This window comes from Pecten maximus, chromosome 6 (genome assembly GCF_902652985.1).
Source record: "Pecten maximus chromosome 6, xPecMax1.1, whole genome shotgun sequence".
NCBI classification, from domain to species: Eukaryota; Metazoa; Mollusca; class Bivalvia; order Pectinida; family Pectinidae; genus Pecten; species Pecten maximus.
This window is the reverse complement of record NC_047020.1, coordinates 30,643,130-30,663,863: the sequence shown is the minus strand read 5'-3', so window position 1 is coordinate 30,663,863 and position 20,734 is coordinate 30,643,130. Positions and strand designations below refer to the sequence as shown.

Sequence of the window (20,734 nt, the reverse complement as noted above, 5' to 3'; positions counted from 1 at the left end):
AATTATCTCTCCATAAACATTCCTTGTTTTCAGTATTTCTCAGAAAGTCCTTCATGTATCCTTCACAATATGAAGGTTCTCTGGGTTCTAGTTCTGCATATTAAATTGTGAGATTTGATTGGTACCTGTCAGCCATTCTGTTTTCCATTTTCATTTTGACTATTTATGTTTGTAATCACTATTTCTCAAAACAATCGTCATGGATCTTTCTCAAATTTCATAGATAGACTACCCATGGTCCCTAGTTGTGCATGAACCTTTATGAGACTGATCGTAAAACAAAATGGCCCAGAGGCAGACATTTTGAACTATTTCTTCATGGATTTTGATTCCATATGTAGGTTCCCCTTGTTCTTTAGTTGGAAAATGGTCTCCATAGCCATCTTGGATGGTAGCTGTTTAAATTTAGTTTCGTGATTTCTCAGAAAGTTCTGAAATCTTTATTCAATTTGATACCTAGATTCCCCTTGTTACCTTGGATTAAGAGGAAGACGGGAAAGAAGGGAAAAGTAATGATATGATTAGTCTTAGAAAGAACCAATCAAAACCATTCAATGGTGGGCAAGCCAAGGCCCCTCTGGGATCTTTTTGTATTATCATAAGGCAAACAGAACAAATGTTATACATGTATTTTGGGCGAGAATATCAACTTTCTGTGGAGAAACATACCACTAGCCTGCAAGCAGACATTATCGCCTGCCACCAGACAGCATCTCAACCCATGTTCTAGAGGAGTAGTCCGAAGTTTGACTGTATTCACAACATTCTACTGTCAGCGAATTAGTGATTATGATTAACAATAAATTGTAATATCTACACATTTTTCCAAAATTTTCAGTTTGCATATTCATTAGCAGCATTTCACTTTAGGTAATATCCTTACACCCAACCTGATATTGTGGAAAGAAGACACGTTGACACAAAACAGGTCCATTTATCCTCAAAGTAGCTTCTCTATTGTACGAACAGGTTACACAGCTTTTGAAAAATAACTAACTCAAGTGAAATAAATATCATTTACAACAACCACACGTTTGTGTGACATCTATATCTGTAGCTGTTAATTTTAAAAAGTAGCTTATTTACCAGTTACAATGTATTTCCAATCTACATAGCTGACAAAAAAATGGATACAAGAATGCAGGGAAGTAAAAATTATGAAACACCAGTGTCATTCCAAGAGAGACTGATTCTGTTGCAATATTACATGGTGGAGTTTTTGTGGTATTTTGTATCTGAATCGGCAGTATTATGATGAAGTATTAACACTGATATGAATATCTGAATACTGTACAAGTACTGATTGTAATGCGGACCATTACAGATATCCCTGGCAGTTGTATCATTATGTTCAGCATCCCTCACAGCGCATATATGAAAATTAAAATTAAACAATAGCAATTGAGCTTTTACAATGTTGTTCGGCATATCTCATATCCCCTATGTACCAATTTTCATCTTAATCTGACAATATCTAGATTTCGACCAATCAGAGGCCTCGGTTTTAATACCATAGCAACCAACCTTTTTGGAAATGTTTCAAAGTTGCTCAGCATACTTCTTAACTCCTATGTACCAATTTTTACCGAAAAAAAAAAAAACGGAAATGGGCTTTGGCGGCCATCTTGGATATTCGATCACAAAAAAAATATGTGTGCACACACCCCGTCCCTAATAAATATGTCTGTGAAGTTTCATGAAGATCCTCCCAGTAGTTTCTGAGAAAAGTCGAGGAAACCTCCACTTCAGAAGAAATGAGAAGAAACAAGAATAATAAGAAGGAAAAAAGGAGCAAAAACAATATGTCCCCCACTTTGTTTGGGGGACAAAATTATCCTCAAATAAGTCCCTCCCCTAGTGTAAAAGTTTAGTACTGTATTTATCCTCAAATAAGTCCCTCCCCTAGTGTAAAAGTTTAGTACCATATTTATCTTCAAATATTTATATTTCCACTCAATTCAGACTCAATGAACCTACCACAGTTAACTCGAGTCATTTTTCAATGAACTATATCAAGTCCGGCGTAGGAATACATTTGTCGAGCTTGGACTATATTTTTTCAATTCCTTTCCAAAAGTGATCATATTTATATGAAATAAATTCCTTTAAAACTAATATTTGTTTTAATGTGCTATTAAGTTTGTTTACGAAAGAAATCCTAAAAGTATTAACCATATGTTGACGAAGAGTGATGACGTACATTTCGGCAAGTTCTGTGGTAGACTTGCACAAGTCCCTATTTGTCAAAGACAAAATATTGTACAAAATATCAAAAAAATATAAATATAAGGATTGAATAAAGTTATATTGAGGTGTATGGGGGTATAAACCTCAATAGGTCTTGGGACAAATTTATTATGAACTGCTTCGCAGTTCATAAAATTTGTCTCAAGACCTATTGAGGTTTATACCCCCATACACCTCAACATAACATTATTCAATCCTTAAATAAGTCCCTCTCCTAGTGTAAAAGTTTAGTACTGTATTAATCCTCAAATAAGTCCCTCCCCTAGTGTAAAAGTTTAGTACCATATTTATCCTCAAATAAGTCCCAAACCTAGTGTAAAAGTTTAGTACTGTATTTATCCTCAAATAAGTCCCTCCCCTAGTGTAAAAGTTTAGTACTGTATTTATCCTCAAATAAGCCCCTTTCCCTAGTGTAAAAGTTTAGTACTGTATTTATCCTCAAATAAGCCCCTTTCCCTAGTGTAAAAGTTTAGTAAAATATTTATCCTCAAATAAGTCCCTCCCCTAGTGTAAAAGTTTAGTACCATATTTATCCTCAAATAAGCCCCTTTCCCTAGTGTAAAAGTTTAGTACTGTATTTATCCTCAAATAAGCCCCTTTCCCTAGTGTAAAAGTTTAGTACCATATTTATCCTCAAATAAGTCCCTCCCCTAGTGTAAAGGTTTAGTATTGTATTTATCCTCAAATAAGTCCCTCCCCTAGTGTAAAAGTTTAGTACAATATTTATCCTCAAATAAGCCCCTTTCCCTAGTGTAAAAGTTTAGTACCATATTTATCCTCAAATAAGCCCCCTCCCCTAGTGTAAAAGTTTAGTACTGTATTTACCCTCAAATAAGCCCCTTTCCCTAGTGTAAAAGTTTAGTACAGTGTACCATATTTATCCTCAAATAAGCCCCCTCCCCTAGTGTAAAAGTTTAGTACTGTATTTATCCTCAAATAAGCCCCTTTCCCTAGTGATAAAGTTTAGTACCATATTTATCGTCAAATAAGCCCCCTTTCCCTTGTGTAAAAGTTGATTTTAAAGTTTTGAGAGGGCTTATTTGTGAATCACTTTTAGCCTGCCACTCTAAAATTGAAGATTCTGCAAAAAAAAGGGAAAAGAAAAGACTCTAAAATTGATGATTCTGCAAACAAAAACCAACATACATATCAGAGAGTGACTGCAAAGTTTGGAAAAATAATATGAGACTTTCTATACAAATACAATACTGCTGATGAAAGACCAACTACTATCCAAACCTAGTAGTTAAGTTGCTATAAATATGATTATACATAACACACTAGCACTGCACAGCAATAAGAGTAGATGTGTTATGACAAAAATGAAACATTTCACACTTTAATTTACAGTAAAATGTAATATCAGGCTTCAAACAGGTCAACATTTATTATATGTTTAACAAATTTAAGTGTTACAGATATAAACATATGATATACATGTAGTACATATGCATAGCATATAACAAGCCTGACCTGACACCACAACCCTAACATCTGACATTTATAACATCATGATATGACAGTGACAATCTTAACTTATAACATCACAGTCTTAAGCTTGACACCACAACCCTATGACATTTATAACATCATAATATGACAATGATAATTGTAACTTATAACATCATAGTCATGACACCACAACCCTATGGCATTTATAACATCATGATATGACAGTGACAATCTTTATCTAATGACATCACAATTATACAAATGCTGAGATTCTGATCATGAAGCAGTATTTCAATCATTTTCGCAGCGGGAAATCACATCAGTGCGACAGTGCCACCTAGTGTACAGATGTCACTGACAAAGATATGATAGATAAAATCTTAACAGTACAGTCTATGATACAAACATCCAACTTTTAATTTTACACTTAAAATTTCATTATGGGTTTTAGATCATATTTAAACATCTTACGATAATGAGGCTGGTGACTACATCTGAGGATGATACAACAACTTATGTATTTAGCAGTATACGTAGAAATGGAATGCTGTTATTGGAATGCTTCGTTATGGCACCGTATTAACATTTAAAATTTTAAATCTTTATAACAACAGTGCTCAACATATACAAAATAAATTAAGTTGTACAGAATAAAGTAACAGAACACATTATCATTGAACTTACAGAGTTGAACAAAATTAAAATAACTTATTGAACAATTTCTCTTGCAGTAGGCCCACACATAAGCTGGACACATTTTGGCCATTTCACGTCCAGGACTGACCAAACTTCTTTAAGATCTCAACCATGTCTTCATCCTCTGATAATTTTGCCTCATCTAAAATTGTGTGTCCATCTACATTTGTGATGTTCTTATCTGCCCCTGATTTCAGGAGCAGCCTCATGATGTCAGTACTGCTGTTACTGTAGGCGTGCCAAAGTGCCGTCCAACCATCACTATCCTGTGCATTCACATCACAGTTAAACTGGAAAAAAATACATATATCTCTATTATGTCTCTTTAATGGAAGATGAGCACATTGCAAACACAATTTAACTAGATATCTGTCTATTGTTTGTGAAAATATTCATCCTGGACCTTCCTACACGGAATGGCCATATTGGTGTAGGCAGTGTTCAGTTTAGACAGGTTGTGGTATAGTAGACCTTCCTACAAGGAGTGGCCATATTGTTATAAGCAGTGTTCAGTTTAGACAGGTTGTGGTATAGTAGACCTTTCTACAAGCAGTGGCCATATTGGTATAGTCAGTGTTCAGTTTAGACAGGTCTTGTTATCACAGACCTGTCTACAAGGAGTGGCAGTATTGGTATAGGCAGTGTTCAGTTTAGACAGGTTGTGGAATAGTAGACCTTTCTACAAGCAGTGACCATATTGGTATAGTCAGTGTTCAGTTTAGACAGGTCTTGTTATCACAGACCTGTCTACAAGGAGTGGCAGTATTGGTATAGGCAGTGTTCAGTTTAGACAGGTTGTGGAATAGTAGACCTTTCTACAAGCAGTGGCCATATTGGTATAGGCAGTGTTCAGTTTAGACAGGTTGTGGAATGGTAGACCTTTCTACAAGCAGTGGCCATATTGGTATAGGCAGTGTTCAGTTTAGACAGGTTGTGGAATGGTAGACCTTTCTACAAGCAGTGGCAATATTGGTATAGGCAGTGTTCAGTTTAGACAGGTCTTGTTATCACAGACCTTTCTACAAGGAGTGGCAATATTGGTATAGGCAGTGTTCAGTTTAGACAGGTTGTGGAATAGTAGACCTTTCTACAAGCAGTGGTCATATTGGTATAGGCAGTGTTCAGTTTAGACAGGTTGTGGAATAGTAGACCTTTCTACAAGCAGTGGTCATATTGGTATAGGCAGTGTTCAGTTTAGACAGGTCTTGTTATCACAGACCTGTCTACAAGGAGTGGCAGTATTGGTATAGGCAGTGTTCAGTTTAGACAGGTTGTGGAATAGTAGACCTTTCTACAAGCAGTGGCCATATTGGTATAGTCAGTGTTCAGTTTAGACAGGTCTTGTTATCACAGACCTGTCTACAAGGAGTGGCAGTATTGGTATAGGCAGTGTTCAGTTTAGACAGGCCTTGTTATCACAGACCTGTCTACAAGGGGTGGTCATATTGGTATAGGCAGTGTTCAGTTTAGACGGGCCTTGTTATCACAGACCTGTCTACAAGGAGTGGTCATATTGGTATAGGCAGTGTTCAGTTTAGACAGGTTGTGGAATAGTAGACCTTTCTACAAGCAGTGGCCATATTGGTATAGGCAGTGTTCAGTTTAGTCAGGTTGTGGAATAGTAGACCTTTCTACAAGCAGTGGCCATATTGGTATAGGCAGTGTTCAGTTTAGACAGGTCTTGTTATCACAGACGTGTCTACAAGGAGTGACAATATTGGTATAGGCAGTTTTCAGTTTAGAGAGGTTGTGGAATAGTAGACCTTTCTACAAGCAGTGGTCATATTGGTATAGGCAGTGTTCAGTTTAGACAGGTCTTGTTATCACAGACCTTTCTACAAGGAGTGGCAATATTGGTATAGGCAGTGTTCAGTTTAGACAGGTCTTGTTATCACAGACCTTTCTACAAGGAGTGGCAATATTGGTATAGGCAGTGTTCAGTTTAGACAGGTTGTGGAATAGTAGACCTTTCTACAAGCAGTGGTCATATTGGTATAGGCAGTGTTCAGTTTAGACAGGTTGTGGAATAGTAGACCTTTCTACAAGCAGTGGTCATATTGGTATAGGCAGTGTTCAGTTTAGACAGGTCTTGTTATCACAGACCTTTCTACAAGCAGTGGCCACATTGGTATAGGCAGTGTTCAGTTTAGACAGGTCTTGTTATCACAGACCTGTCTACAAGGAGTGGCAGTATTGGTATAGGCAGTGTTCAGTTTAGACAGGTTGTGGAATAGTAGACCTTTCTACAAGCAGTGGCCATATTGGTATAGTCAGTGTTCAGTTTAGACAGGTCTTGTTATCACAGACCTGTCTACAAGGAGTGGCAGTATTGGTATAGGCAGTGTTCAGTTTAGACAGGCCTTGTTATCACAGACCTGTCTACAAGGGGTGGTCATATTGGTATAGGCAGTGTTCAGTTTAGACAGGCCTTGTTATCACAGACCTGTCTACAAGGAGTGGTCATATTGGTATAGGCAGTGTTCAGTTTAGACAGGTTGTGGAATAGTAGACCTTTCTACAAGCAGTGGCCATATTGGTATAGGCAGTGTTCAGTTTAGTCAGGTTGTGGAATAGTAGACCTTTCTACAAGCAGTGGTCATATTGGTATAGGCAGTGTTCAGTTTAGACAGGTCTTGTTATCACAGACCTGTCTACAAGGAGTGACAATATTGGTATAGGCAGTTTTCAGTTTAGAGAGGTTGTGGAATAGTAGACCTTTCTACAAGCAGTGGTCATATTGGTATAGGCAGTGTTCAGTTTAGACAGGCCTTGTTATCACAGACCTGTCTACAAGGAGTGGCCATATTGGTATAGGCAGTGTTCAGTTTAGACAGGCCTTGTTATCACAGACCTGTCTACAAGGAATGGCAATATTGGTTTAGGCAGTGTTCAGTTTAGACAGGCCTTGTTATCACAGACCTGTCTACAAGGAATGGCTATATTGGGAGATCACTGTTGGTACATCAATAAAGTGGTGTGGTAGACTGATCTCAAATTAAGAAAAGGATGAAAAATGGATGATTGTTCAGAAGAAAAATAGCTGCGTGTGGCAATATAGGTGGTAAATGTGTTTGGGCCTGGGAGATAAGGTAGGTTATGGCCTGGGAGATAAGGTAGGTTATGGCCTGGGAGATAAGGTAGGTTATAACCTGGGAGATAAGGTAGGTCATGGCCTGGGAGATAAGGTAGGTCATGGCCTGGGAGATAATGTAGGTCATGGCCTGGGAGATAATGTAGGTCATGGCCTGGGAGATAAGGTAGGTCATGGCCTGGGAGATAAGGTAGGTCATGGCCTGGGAGATAAGGTAGGTCATGGCCTGGGAGATAAGGTAGGTTATGGCCTGGGAGATAAGGTAGGTTATGGCCTGGGAGATAAGGTAGGTTATGGCCTGGGAGATAAGGTAGGTTATGGCCTGGGAGATAAGGTAGGTTATGGCCTGGGAGATAAGGTAGGTTATGGCCTGGGAGATAAGGTAGGTCATGGCCTGGGAGATAAGGTAGGTCATGGCCTGGGAGATAAGGTAGGTTATGGCCTGGGAGATAAGGTAGGTCATGGCCTGGGAGATAAGGTAGGTCATGGCCTGGGAGATAAGGTAGGTCATGGCCTGGGAGATAAGGTAGGTCATGGCCTGGGAGATAAGGTAGGTCATGGCCTGGGAGATAAGGTAGGTTATGGCCTGGGAGATAAGGTAGGTCATGGCCTGGGAGATAAGGTAGGTCATGGCCTGGGAGATAAGGTAGGTCATGGCCTGGGAGATAAGGTAGGTCATGGCCTGGGAGATAAGGTAGGTCATGGCCTGGGAGATAAGGTAGGTTATGGCCTGGGAGATAAGGTAGGTGATGGCCTGGGAGATAAGGTAGGTTATGGCCCGGGAGATAAGGTAGGTTATGGCCTGGGAGATAAGGTAGGTTATGGCCTGGGAGATAAGGTAGGTTATGGCCTGGGAGATAAGGTAGGTTATAACCTGGGAGATAATGTAGGTTATGGCCTGGAAGCCACATGATCTCGAAGAATGCGTTGATGTCCATTTCACAACATTTGCTTGCACAATGAACCCTTGGAGAGATTGTATATATGTTGTGACCTTCAACAGGTCCCTGATGTGTTGGAGTTGAGGTGTGTGTGTATGGTGTAGCCTTGAAGCCACCAGATCTGCCTGTGACATACTAATAACTTACCTTCAACAGGACCCTGATGTGTTGGAGTTGAGGTGTGTGTATATGGTGTAGCCTTGAAGCCACCATATCAATAACTTACCTTCAACAGGTCCCTGATGTGTTGGAGTTGAGGTGTGTGTATATGGTGTGACATTCAACAGGTCCCTGATGTGTTGGAGTTGAGGTGTGTGTATATGGTGTGACATTCAACAGGTCCCTGATGTGTTGGAGTTGAGGTGTGTGTATATGGTGTAACATTCAACAGGTCCCTGATGTGTTGGAGTTGAGGTGTGTGTATATGTTGTGACCTTCAACAGGACCCTGATGTGTTGGAGTTGAGGTGTGTATATGGTGTAGCCTTGAAGCCACCATATCAATAACTTACCTTCAACAGGTCCCTGATGGTGTAGCCTTGAAGCCACCATATCAATAACTTACCTTCAACAAGACCCTGATGGTGTAGCCTTGAAGCCACCATATCAATAACTTACCTTCAACAGGACCCTGATGACGTCAGTGTGGTCATGTGAAGCAGATACTATAATTGGGGTCTGTAGACCCGCCTCCTTACAGGTGATATTACAGTCAGCCCCAGCCTCCAGTAGTATCTGTGCGAGTCGTGAGTGACCCTCCCTTGCTGCCACAAACAGGGGCACATCTCCATTGTCAGAGCGGAAGTCGACAGTTGCCTTACCTAGATAAATCAATCACATGGAATTTATAGGTTTGATAAATGATAAATGATATTGATCAATTCTAACACTGAAATCAACTCTATTACTTTATCTGCTTATCATAGTAAGGGGTCCTATACCTATCTATAGTCAATGTGATATATCAGTTACTCTCTGCCTACCTGTTATCAGCACTTTGGCCAGCTGTTGGTCGTCCCACACAGCTGTCCGACACAGAGCGGTATGACCATCGGTCAAGAGTTGGTCAGGGTCTACTCCTTTTTCCAGTAATACCGCCACAACCTGTCAGCAAATTAAGAAAATTATTTAAAGTAACAGGGCACTCTCATTTGGTACATTTAACCTACCTTGGTGACTAAAGAGATATGTGATGATGATATGTGATGATGATATGTGATGATGATATGTGATGATGATATGTGGTGATGATGTGATGATGATGATATGTGATGATATGTGATGATGATATGTGATGATGATATGTGATGATATGTGATGATGATATGTGATGATGATATGTGATGATGATATGTGATGATGATATGTGGTGATGATATGTGGTGATGATATGTGATGATGATATGTGATGATGATATGTGATGATGATATGTAGTGATGATATGTGATGATGCTCTTGTGGTAGCTGCTCCTGTGCCTGCTGCGCTGCCGTGCTGCTCTGTGCTGCTGCTCTGTGGCTGCTGCCTGTGGCTGACTGCCTCTGTGCTGCCTGCTCTGTGGCTGCTGCTCTGTGCTGGCTGCTCATGTCTTGCTTGCTCTGTGGTGCTTCTCTGGCTGACATAGCTCTGTAGACATAGCATGCTCTGGCGTGCCTGCCTCTGTGGCTGCTGCTCTGTGCTCCTGCTGCTACTGTGGGTGCGCTGTGGTGGCGGCATGTGGCTGCTGCTCTGTGCTAGCTCCTCTGGTGCTGCTGCTCTGTTGCTGCTCCTCTGTGCTGCTGCCTGTGGTGCTCTGTGCTGCTGCTCTGTGCTGCTGCTGCTCTGTGCTGCTCTTCGATGCTGCTCTGTCGTGCTGCTCTGTGCTGCCTGCTTGTCTGCTCTGTCCGTGCTGCTGCTCTGTGCGGCTGCTCTGTGCTGGGCTGCTGCCTGTCGTGCTGCTGCTCTGTGCTGCTGCTCTGTGCTGGGCTGCTGCTACTGGTGGGTGCTGCTCTGTGCTGCTGCTCTGTGCTGGGCTGCTGCTCTGTCGTGCTGCTCGGTGCTGCTGCGCTGTGCTGCTGCTCTGTGCTGCTCTGTTCGTGCTGCTCTGTCTGCTCTTTGCTGCTCTGTTCATGCTGCTCTGTGCTGCTGCTCTGTGCTGCTGCTCTGTGGTGCTGCTCTGTGCTGCTGCTCTGTGCTGCTGCTCTGTGCTGCTGCTCATGTGCTGCTGCTCTGTGGTGCTGCTCTGTGCTGCCTCATGTCGTGCTGCCTCTGTTGCTGCTCTGTTGTGCTGCTCTGTGCTGCTGCTCTGTCGTGCTGCGCTGTGCTGCTGCTCTGTGGTGCTGCTCTCGTGCTGCTGCCTGTCGTGCTGCTCTGTGACTGCCTGCTCTGTCGTGTGCTCCTTGAGCCATGATCTGTGACTGCAGCTCATGTCTGGACTCTCTGTGATGCATCTGTGTGTGTCATTGTGATGCTGCACTATGTGCTGTGCCGTGTGTGTCTGTGCCTGCTCTGTGCTGCTTGTGGTGCTGTTCTGTGCTCTGCTCTGTTCGCTAGCTCGTGCTCTGTCTGTGTGCTGCTCTGTCGTGTAGTCTGTAGTGACTGCTCTGTGCCTGCTGCAACTGTGGTGCCATGTGCCTTGTGCTGCTGTGATGCTGCTACTGTGGTGCTGCTCTGTGCTGCTGCTCGTGCATGCTGCTCTTGCTCTTGGTGTTGTATCATGTTGCTGCTGCTACTGTGATTCTGCTCTGTGCTGCTGCTCTGTGGTGTCCTGTACTCTGTGTGCCCTGTCTGTGTGTGCTCTGTCTCCCTGCTCTGTGGTGCTGCCTTGTGTGCTGCTACTGTTGCGTGCTGCTATGATGATGCTGTCTGTGTGCTTGTGTGTGTTGTGCATGCGTCAGTGTGCTGTCACGTGTGCTGTATCTGTGCTGCTGCCTTGTGTTGTCCGTAGTTCTCTTGGCTGTCCTGTGCTGCAATACTTGGTGTATTGTATGCTGCTCTGTGTGCTGCTCTGTGCTGGCTCTGTCGTGCTCCTGTGCTGTGCTCGGTGCTCTACTGTGGTGCTGTCTGTGTGCGCTATGTGTGCTGCTTGTGCTGTGCTTGTGTGCCTTGCCTCTGTGCTGCTTGTGGTGTCTGTGCTGCATGTCTGTGTGTGATTTGATTGTGCTGTCTGTGTGTGATGATTTGGATTGTGATGATCTTGTGTGTGTGTGTGTTGTGATATGTTGGTGATCTGGTGCTCGTGTGGGCTGATGATATGTTTGTGGTCATGTGGTGTCTCTGATGCTGGGTCTGTCTGTGGTGATGATTGGATGCTATGTGATGTGATGGGATGATGCTCTTTGATGATATTGATGATGATGTTTATGTGCTATGTGCTGCTCTGTGTGCTGGATGATTGTATGTATAGTGTTGATGATCGATATGTGATGTATGTATGATGATATGTGATGTGGTTGATATGTATGATGATATTGTCTGTCTGTGACTGATGTTGATGATGATCTGTGTGATATGTGCTGTGCTGTAGTGTGTGTGATTGTGTGTGTCTGTGTGATGACATGTCTGTGTGGTGCTATGTGCTGGTTGATATGTCTGATGGGATGATGTGTGTGTGTGTGTCTTTGTGCTGTTCTGGTACTGCTCTGTGGTGCTGCTCTGTGCTGCTGCTCGTGCTGGTGCTGCTTGTCGATGCGTATGTGCTGCTCTGTGTTGATGCATATGTGCTGCTATGATGTGCTGCTGCTGTGACTGCTCCTTGTGTGCTGGCTCTGTGCTGTTGGTGTATGTTTTTGTGCTGACCCTGTGACTGTGCTGCTCTGTGCTTCTGTTGATGTTGTGTCATAGTGTGCTGCTTGTGCTGTATTGTGCTGCTGCTCTTATGCTGCGTGCTCTTGTGCTGCTCTGTGACTGGGCTGCTGCTCTGTCGTGCCTGCTCTGGTGATGCTAGCTACTGTGCTGCTTGCATCTGTTGCTAGCATGCCTCTGTGGCTGGGCCTGAATGATATGTAGTGCTGATCGTTGCTGATCACCAGTTTACTCGTTCTCCTGCCTTACACAGACGTTTGTTTACATCATACTAAAACATTGACACATTGTTGTCCTACCTTACACAGACGTTTGGTTACATCACACTAAAACAGTGACACATTGTTGTCCTACCTTACACAGACGTTTGTTTACATCATGCTAAAACAGTGACACATTGTTGTCCTACCTTACACAGACGTTTGTTTACATCATACTAAAACAGTGACACATTGTTGTCCTACCTTACACAGACGTTTGGTTACAGCATACTAAAACAGTGACACATTGTTGTCCTACCTTACACAGACGTTTGTTTACATCACACTAAAACAGTGACACATTGTTGTCCTACCTTACACAGACGTTTGTTTACATCATACTAAAACAGTGACACATTGTTGTCCTACCTTACACAGACGTTTGTTTACAGCACACTAAAACAGTGACACATTGTTGTCCTACCTTACACAGACGTTTGTTTACATCACACTAAAACAGTGACACATTGTTGTCCTACCTTACACAGACGTTTGTTTACATCACACTAAAACATTGACACATTGTTGTCCTACCTTACACAGACGTTTGGTTACATCATACTAAAACAGTGACACATTGTTGTCCTACCTTACACAGACGTTTGTTTACATCATACTAAAACAGTGACACATTGTTGTCCTACCTTACACAGACGTTTGTTTACATCATACTAAAACAGTGACACATTGTTGTCCTACCTTACACAGACGTTTGGTTACATCACACTAAAACAGTGACACATCGTTGTCCTACCTTACACAGACGTTTGTTTACATCACACTAAAACAGTGACACATCGTTGTCCTACCTTACACAGACGTTTGTTTACATCACACTAAAACAGTGACACATCGTTGTCCTACCTTACACAGACGTTTGTTTACATCACACTAAAACAGTGACACTTTGTTGTCCTACCTTACACAGACGTTTGGTTACAGCACACTAAAACAGTGACACATTGTTGTCCTACCTTACACAGACGTTTGTTTACATCACACTAAAACAGTGACACATTGTTGTCCTACCTTACACAGACGTTTGTTTACATCATACTAAAACAGTGACACTTTGTTGTCCTACCTTACACAGACGTTTGTTTACATCACACTAAAACAGTGACACATTGTTGTCCTACCTTACACAGACGTTTGTTTACATCACACTAAAACAGTGACACATTGTTGTCCTACCTTACACAGACGTTTGTTTACAGCATACTAAAACAGTGACACATTGTTGTCCTACCTTACACAGACGTTTGTTTACATCACACTAAAACAGTGACACATTGTTCTCCTACCTTACACAGACGTTTGTTTACATCACACTAAAACAGTGACACATTGTTGTCCTACCTTACACAGACGTTTGTTTACATCACACTAAAACAGTGACACATTGTTGTCCTACCTTACACAGACGTTTGTTTACATCACACTAAAACAGTGACACATTGTTGTCCTACCTTACACAGACGTTTGGTTACAGCATCCTCAAATGGTGACACATTGTTGTCCTACCTTACACAGTCGTTTGTTTACAGCATCCTCAAATGGTGACACATTGTTCTTGTCCTGTACATTGATATCACATCCTCTATTTACAAGTAAAATGGCAATTTCTTCTTGACCTAAAATTGACAAATATTATTGAATTACAAACATGTATGATATAGTTAAATACATTATAAAAAGTAGATGAAATAATAAAATAAGATGATGTGTATAGTCTTAACATGTTGTTTTCTTCATTATTTGTAAGGCTTAATCATTACCTACAATGTTTGCAGATTTATAAGCAAGAAGAGAGAATGAAGTTTGTTTCTTTTGTATATATATCTGACCATGTCCGAATCTAAAATGAATTGCTGTTAATAACATTAGTTTTGTATTACAGTGCATGTCAAGCTGGCATTTCTAAGTTACTAAACACTTAATCAATCCTGGAAAGCTACCCAGCAACACTAACCACTAATTGTTTTTCAAAATATTTGTAATGCCATACCATGAACATGGATATTAAAGACAAATAAATAAATTTCAATAAGACAAATTCATTATAGTTTTATTTTATGTGTTTGTTTATGAATGTGAAATCTTCTTAAGTATCAGATTTAATGTGGTCTCTTTTAGAGGATCTGTGGTGTATATAAATAAACTTGTGTCTTACCCAAGTTGATGGCCAGTTGTAGAGGAGTCCAGCCATAGAACATGTGATTGATGTTGGCCCCTGCTCCAATCAGTCTTTCCACACTAGCACTGTCTCCCTCTCTCACAGACAGGTGGAGCTGTTGATTCCAAACTGACATATTCAGCTCCTGTATATACACAATAATATGACAGTCTGAATGATCTCATCTTTATATAAGTATTAGTTTTCAATTCTGCTTCTCTATGCCTATATGAACCTGCTTTGTAAAATATGACATCAAATTATGATCATCATTAAGCTCTTGAGATTTTTTCTCCTGATTGACATATATGGGTATACAGTAAGAAGACGAAAGAGCATACTACGACACATTTTTTCATTGTCACTAGGATTTATGCTTTGCAATTTTTAATTGTATTTGCCAGTCCACTATAGGTAGATTCTGATCGTCTTAATTATATGTGTATATAACCTTACCTCTGGCAACGTTAACTACACGGGCACTCTTGATTTTGTGCAGTACAACAAAACACCGGAAATATAATCTAGCGTCCTGTAACCATAACGCCTGTAATTCATACCCTGGTTTTAAAGTTCCATCCGGTTTAGTGGACAGGCTCATCTATAAACTTAACATTTGATATTAAAACAAGTCTTAGAGGTAATTAGGCCTAGTTCAAATAAGAAGATATCCCAGAAGGCCGACTGAGATCAATTATGGTTTACCTGTATTTTCGTAATGGGCACATTCTCAACTTCCGTGACTTGAGCCCCATCCCCTGGCCATGGATGTTCAAGACTTATAATCATGTCAAAATAGTTTTCATTAGATTTTAATAAAATGATATTTTCCCGAAATATTTGAAAGAATTAAATCAAATCAAATAGCTAGAGACCCGGTGTCCAATTTCTCTGAAGAGAGCCAATTTTGTTTTCAATCAAACAGAGACGTGTACGTACACTGTATATAGACTATATACACTTCTCTGATCAAAGTTGATCGGAACTGCAATACTTGAAATGGCAAACGTACGACGAAAGTCTGGCATTAGTCACCATATAAATATAAGCAAAAAACACAGCCCTCGGTCTCTTTGAGGATAAACGTAAAAAGGTGTACAAATTTACATTCCGCGCGCTCTACCGCTCTACGCGTACTTTCCCAGAAAGTGAAAGTGAAAGTACGAAAGAAGAAGCTATACTATGGGCATTATGGCCGGTAAAAACGAAACAGATGTGGTTGAAGACAACGACACTAGAACAGATGGAAGTTTGGGCTCAGGAGCCATGGACACAACAGAGAAACAGGTAACTAATATGGGGAATGACGGGGTATAATTATCCACATGTGTTTTAAAGCGACTCGTTCCGTCTCCGTTTATACAGTACATGTACATTTTGTACGTGAGAAACTGGATAAAATCAGATATACATGTGGGCAGAAACAGATATTTCCCAGCTTGTTACACTCTGTACGATTGGACAGGTCGTATATCAGATTGTTTTATTATAGTGTCAAATAGACCAAATTAGTATGCAGATGAAAATGCGTGTGACGGATACACGAAAGCGACATTCCGAGAAAAGAAACCAGAACTACATAGTACAAAGATGGGGGGCGACTGGAAATGTATTCGGTGTTCTATGATTAGCTTTAATTTACACACTGCTGGTATATATCTATATAGCGTTAATGGGAACGACAAGTTCCTGAAATATTGCATGTAATTAAGTAGCTATATTATTTTAGCTGCAGGAAATGTTCAAATCATCGAAATGACGTTGACCCACTCAGTTCAAAGCCACAGGATTAGAATAAATGTTAACGCAATCAAACGGACTTCTTCTGTAGATCCTAGTATTATGATATTTGTTTACTCTAAATGACCTCGACCTCTTTGAAGTTGCATGGTTTCTTTTACGCTATAATACATCATTGTATGTACGTACTGATCTGTCATCACGTGAACGGGTGTAGTGGACCATACAAAGCTTATTGGATATATTGGGGGGCGGGGGATTCCTAATGTTTAATGTCCTAACAACAAAAAACATTTAAAGACGGCCTCCCTTGTGTGCGAGATGCTTGCGTTGGCCGAATGTGTGTGTTCTGGGAGACTGCGGTATGTTCGTATTTGACTCCTTGCGATAGCGTGGAACTGATGCCGATTAGACAGTGAAGCATATTGCCGATGTACGAAATCCAGCAGAAAACCCCACCCAGTCACATTATACTGCAAACGGGCGAACAAGTCGTCCCACTCCTAAAATGCTGAGCGTTAATTAAAGCAGGAGTAATTAGCAACTACCAATTCCAAAGCCTTCCTTCACGAGGGTGGATGTTCAACTAAAGGCGAAAAGTGAGGCATCGTCATTGGGAGAAGAAAATTGTTTCGTTCGAAAGAAGGGGAATTATAGGGTCCAGATTTAGTCACATCTTATGATAATAATGTAATGTTCAAGTCCTTCCTGCAAGGGGGTCCCTCGGGTGTCGCTTCCATGTTCATATGAGCAGACTAGCCCGATTGTGAGCGCCAATCCTACCATTTGATACGTGTAACCGCATGTACCAAATCGGACGTAAGGAGGTATGGCGTCACCTGCCCGACCACGTGGGTTTTCCCCGGGTACTCCGGTTTCCTCCCACAGTAAGGCCTCTAGCGCGCTCTTATCCTGGCCAACAAGAGTGATTGATATAATTTAATAAGACTTGATTCGCAATGTTCTAAAGTAAATGAATAAACTATCAACTTTAGCTGATTGCCATGCGCGTAGTTGGACTGTTTCCGATGTACATGCAGAAAGTCGCACCCGAGGTGAGATTGCAAAGCAATCCTTTCTATCGGGTACATACCACGTCCCTTCGATATTTCTTTTAAAGATTATTAGCTCACCTGGTCCGAAGGGCCGACGAGCTTATGCCGCAGTGCCCCTCCGTCCGGCGTCCGTCCACGTTTCCTTAAATCCCTACCAGTCGTGAACGCATGAATTCATTTTGATGAGTTTTCGTACTGAGCCTTATTTGGCAAAGGAGATCTACTGTTGTATAAATGGATGATGTGGCTCCACGGGGCCAGGTAAGCTTTACCTAATAGGGGAAATACAGGCAAATCCCCTGAATGGAGTTTGGTGAAACTTTGTCTGGAGAATTATTGGACAATGAGATCTACTGTGGTATAAATGGATGATGTGTCTCTCTTGGGGCCAGAGAGGCGGGGCCCAATTGGGGGAGTAGAGGTAAATCCTTTAAATCCCTTCCGGTCATGAACTATGGATTGAACTTCAATGGAATTTGGTCTTGATTATCATTGAATGTTATGGGAAATAGAAAAAAAAATAAAATCCCTTTTCTTAGGAAAATATTTGTACTATTATAGCTTCAATGAGAATATTTTGTCAGTCTTGGCCTCTTATTAGGTTTATCATGAGGTTTCTGAGATAAGATTTTCTTACAGATAATAAGTTACCTCATCATATGATCAGTACTTAACAAGAATTCACCAAAATCCCACAATAGTTATACACCAAACAAGTTACCATAACCATGGCGACTCTTGGACAAAGCTATAAGCTTCCATATACTTCCTGTCGCAGTCAGCATTCACTTGGCACTGTACAGAAAACCTACAACATAGTAATTGTGCGTTGTTTATCTACTTTTAAAACTTTTGTAACTGTTTCATGTTCTTCGTCTTTATGTGCTCATTTGTAATTTACTCGTGTCTTGATAAAAGGCGGTTGCCTCGAACATTTGACAATTTACTTGTCTGTACTGTCGTTATTACTACATGACCAATAATATCCACTCATCAGAATGCTACCCTGAGTAGTTAAACATCACATTCCACAGCGTGCACACACGTGCATGCATGTAAACACATGCGGACACCCACAGTAATCTCTAAATACCGTGTGTTTAAGATATACACATTTAATAATCATTTTCATTACTAATTAAATGCTATATAGATAAGGCCTCTGATCATTGACAGTTTTCATAAAACATTCATATCATCTTAAACGTAAACAACTCACGCGCACTCGATACACTACTAGTACTACCTGTAAACGACGTGTAATGGAGGACCCACATATACCCCCAGTATACCCGATATATGTACCTGATGTATTGACAGACGAAACTAGTACATTTAACGCCAATACATCGCTTATCATACCATAAATGGAGTATATATAGATATAACAAACTAACCTAACATAAGATAAACTTATTAATTATAGTACTTACCGTGATGTGTGTTTCACACTGGATCTATCTCACACACCTGTATTTCAAACCTGTACACATGCGCAGTCGTCCTCTTCCTTACTTACCAAAGTTGAAAACCGTCGATACACGCGCGTTATTCAAACCATGTTACATATGTATACTTACCAATATATGTCGGTGACTGACAATCATCCGTATTCTTTCTTCATTGTCTTCTACTTATAGGGACATCGACCTGTTGCCCACATTGCAAAATCCAAATCATAATTATTTTTTCTCTCTTTAGTTTCTTCCTCTCTTCCCTGAATGCTCTTTCTTTCCGTGTATCGTTTTCTGCTGCTGTATCCCTTCCTCATGTGGACCTGGCTGTGACGAGGGCGTTAAACACCGCACAAGGAAGATATTCGTTATTGCACGTGATCGATAAATTACATACATGTAACTAACTTCAAAAGAATACATAATTAGCAACCATGTCCCGACTATGGCTGGATCAACACTGGGTCTAATCAGACTATCCAGAATACTCGATCATCACGCGAGTGTCAGGTTCTCTGTCTTATGATCTGTATACATGTATCACTATATCACTATATTATACCATTGAATCAGATTAACCTTTTATATATGTCACTGTACCACGGACCTGTGTTTCATCAAAGGTTGATATCCTGTCTGTGGATTCGGTCAGAAACTAATGAAAGCGAAATATAAAGTTGAATATGAACGCAAGTCTTTTATAAGTTAATCCCTTAGTCATACAGAGTACTGATCACCGTCCATCGATCAAAATACATTACAGATGTGAAGTATGAAACAGATGTTGGTTCAGTAATATAACGATGGAGTTTACCATATTTAAAACTACTGCGGAAAACATGCATGAAATTACTACCAACATTACACCTAAAGGCCTGAATCTATTGTTTCTGATGTTCATCCTCGTAACAAACCATGGTCATATGCGGACGGGTGTCAAGGAGACGCAAAGGCCAGGGGTCATATGCGGACGTGTGTCAAGGAGATGCAAAAGCCAGGGGTCATATGAGCACGGAAGTCAAGGGAACATCAACAGTCAGGGTCATACAAGCACGGATGTCAAGGAGACACAAAAGCCAGGGTCATATGGGGACGGGTGTCAAGGAGATGCAAAAGCCAGGGGTCATATGCGGACGTGTGTCAAGGAGACGCAAAAGCCAGGGGTCATATGCGGAGGGGTGTCAAGGAGACGCAAAAGCCAGGGGTCATATGCAGACGGATGTCAAGGAGACAAAAAGCTAGGGGTCATATGAGGACAGATGTCAAGGAGACACAAAAGCCAGGGGTCATCAGATGACGGATGTCAAGGAGACACAAAAGCCAGGAGTCATATGAGGACGGATGTCAAGGAGACACAAAAGCCAGGGGTCATATGCGGACGGAAGTCAAGGAAACATCAACAGTCAGGGTCATACGAGGACGGATGTCAAGGAGACACAAAAGCCAGGAGTGACAATAGCCAGGGGTCATATGAGGACGGATGTTAAGGAGACACAAAAGCCAGGAGTGACAATAGCCAGGGGTCATACGAGGACGGATGTCAAGGAGACGCAAAAGCCAGGAGTGACAATAGCCAGGGGTCATATGAGGACGGATGTCAAGGAGACACAAAAGCCAGGAGTGACAATAGCCAGGGGTCATACGAGGACGGATGTCAAGGAGACAAAATGTCAGGAGTGACAATAGCCAGGAGTCATATGAGGACGGATGTCAAGGAGACAAAATGTCAGGAGTGACAATAGCCAGGAGTCATATGAGGACGGATGTCAAGGAGACAAAATGTCAGGAGTGACAATAGCCAGGAGTCATATGAGGACGGATGTCAAGGAGACAAAATGTCA

The 20,734-nt window shown here is 41.3% G+C and overlaps 1 protein-coding gene across 4 annotated transcripts; it reads right to left on the bottom strand.

Moving 5' to 3' along the window:
- Positions 1-3,573: 3,573 nt before the first annotated feature.
- Positions 3,574-18,915, bottom strand: LOC117329515 (ankyrin repeat domain-containing protein 6-like). Of its 4 annotated transcripts, none has more exons than XM_033887492.1 (7): positions 18,873-18,915; positions 18,091-18,247; positions 14,642-14,789; positions 13,993-14,102; positions 9,410-9,530; positions 9,045-9,247; positions 3,574-4,685 (listed from the first exon to the last, which is right to left on the bottom strand). In XM_033887492.1, exons 3-7 carry the CDS (start codon positions 14,778-14,780, stop codon positions 4,467-4,469), a joined length of 792 nt encoding a protein of 263 aa, XP_033743383.1. In that variant the 5' UTR covers positions 14,781-14,789; positions 18,091-18,247; positions 18,873-18,915; the 3' UTR covers positions 3,574-4,466. The 4 variants fall into 4 exon arrangements, with proteins under 4 accessions (XP_033743383.1, XP_033743381.1, XP_033743380.1 ...); XM_033887490.1 differs by having other exon boundaries at positions 18,161-18,247; positions 18,873-18,914; XM_033887489.1 differs by lacking the exons at positions 18,091-18,247; positions 18,873-18,915 and adding an exon at positions 15,350-15,448.
- Between the last annotated feature and the right edge of the window lie 1,819 nt (positions 18,916-20,734).

Excerpts from the sequence above, each read along its gene's own strand:
- LOC117329515 (XM_033887489.1), bottom strand. The coding sequence starts at position 15,433 with ATGATTATAAGTCTTGAACATCCATGGCCAGGGGATGGGGCTCAAGTC. Across the intron at positions 9,248-9,409 it reads GGCCAAAGTGCTGATAACAG|GTAAGGCAACTGTCGACTTC; the intron begins GTAGGCAGAGAG and ends TGATTTATCTAG. Across the intron at positions 4,686-9,044 it reads TCATCAGGGTCCTGTTGAAG|TTTAACTGTGATGTGAATGC; the intron begins GTAAGTTATTGA and ends ATTTTTTTCCAG.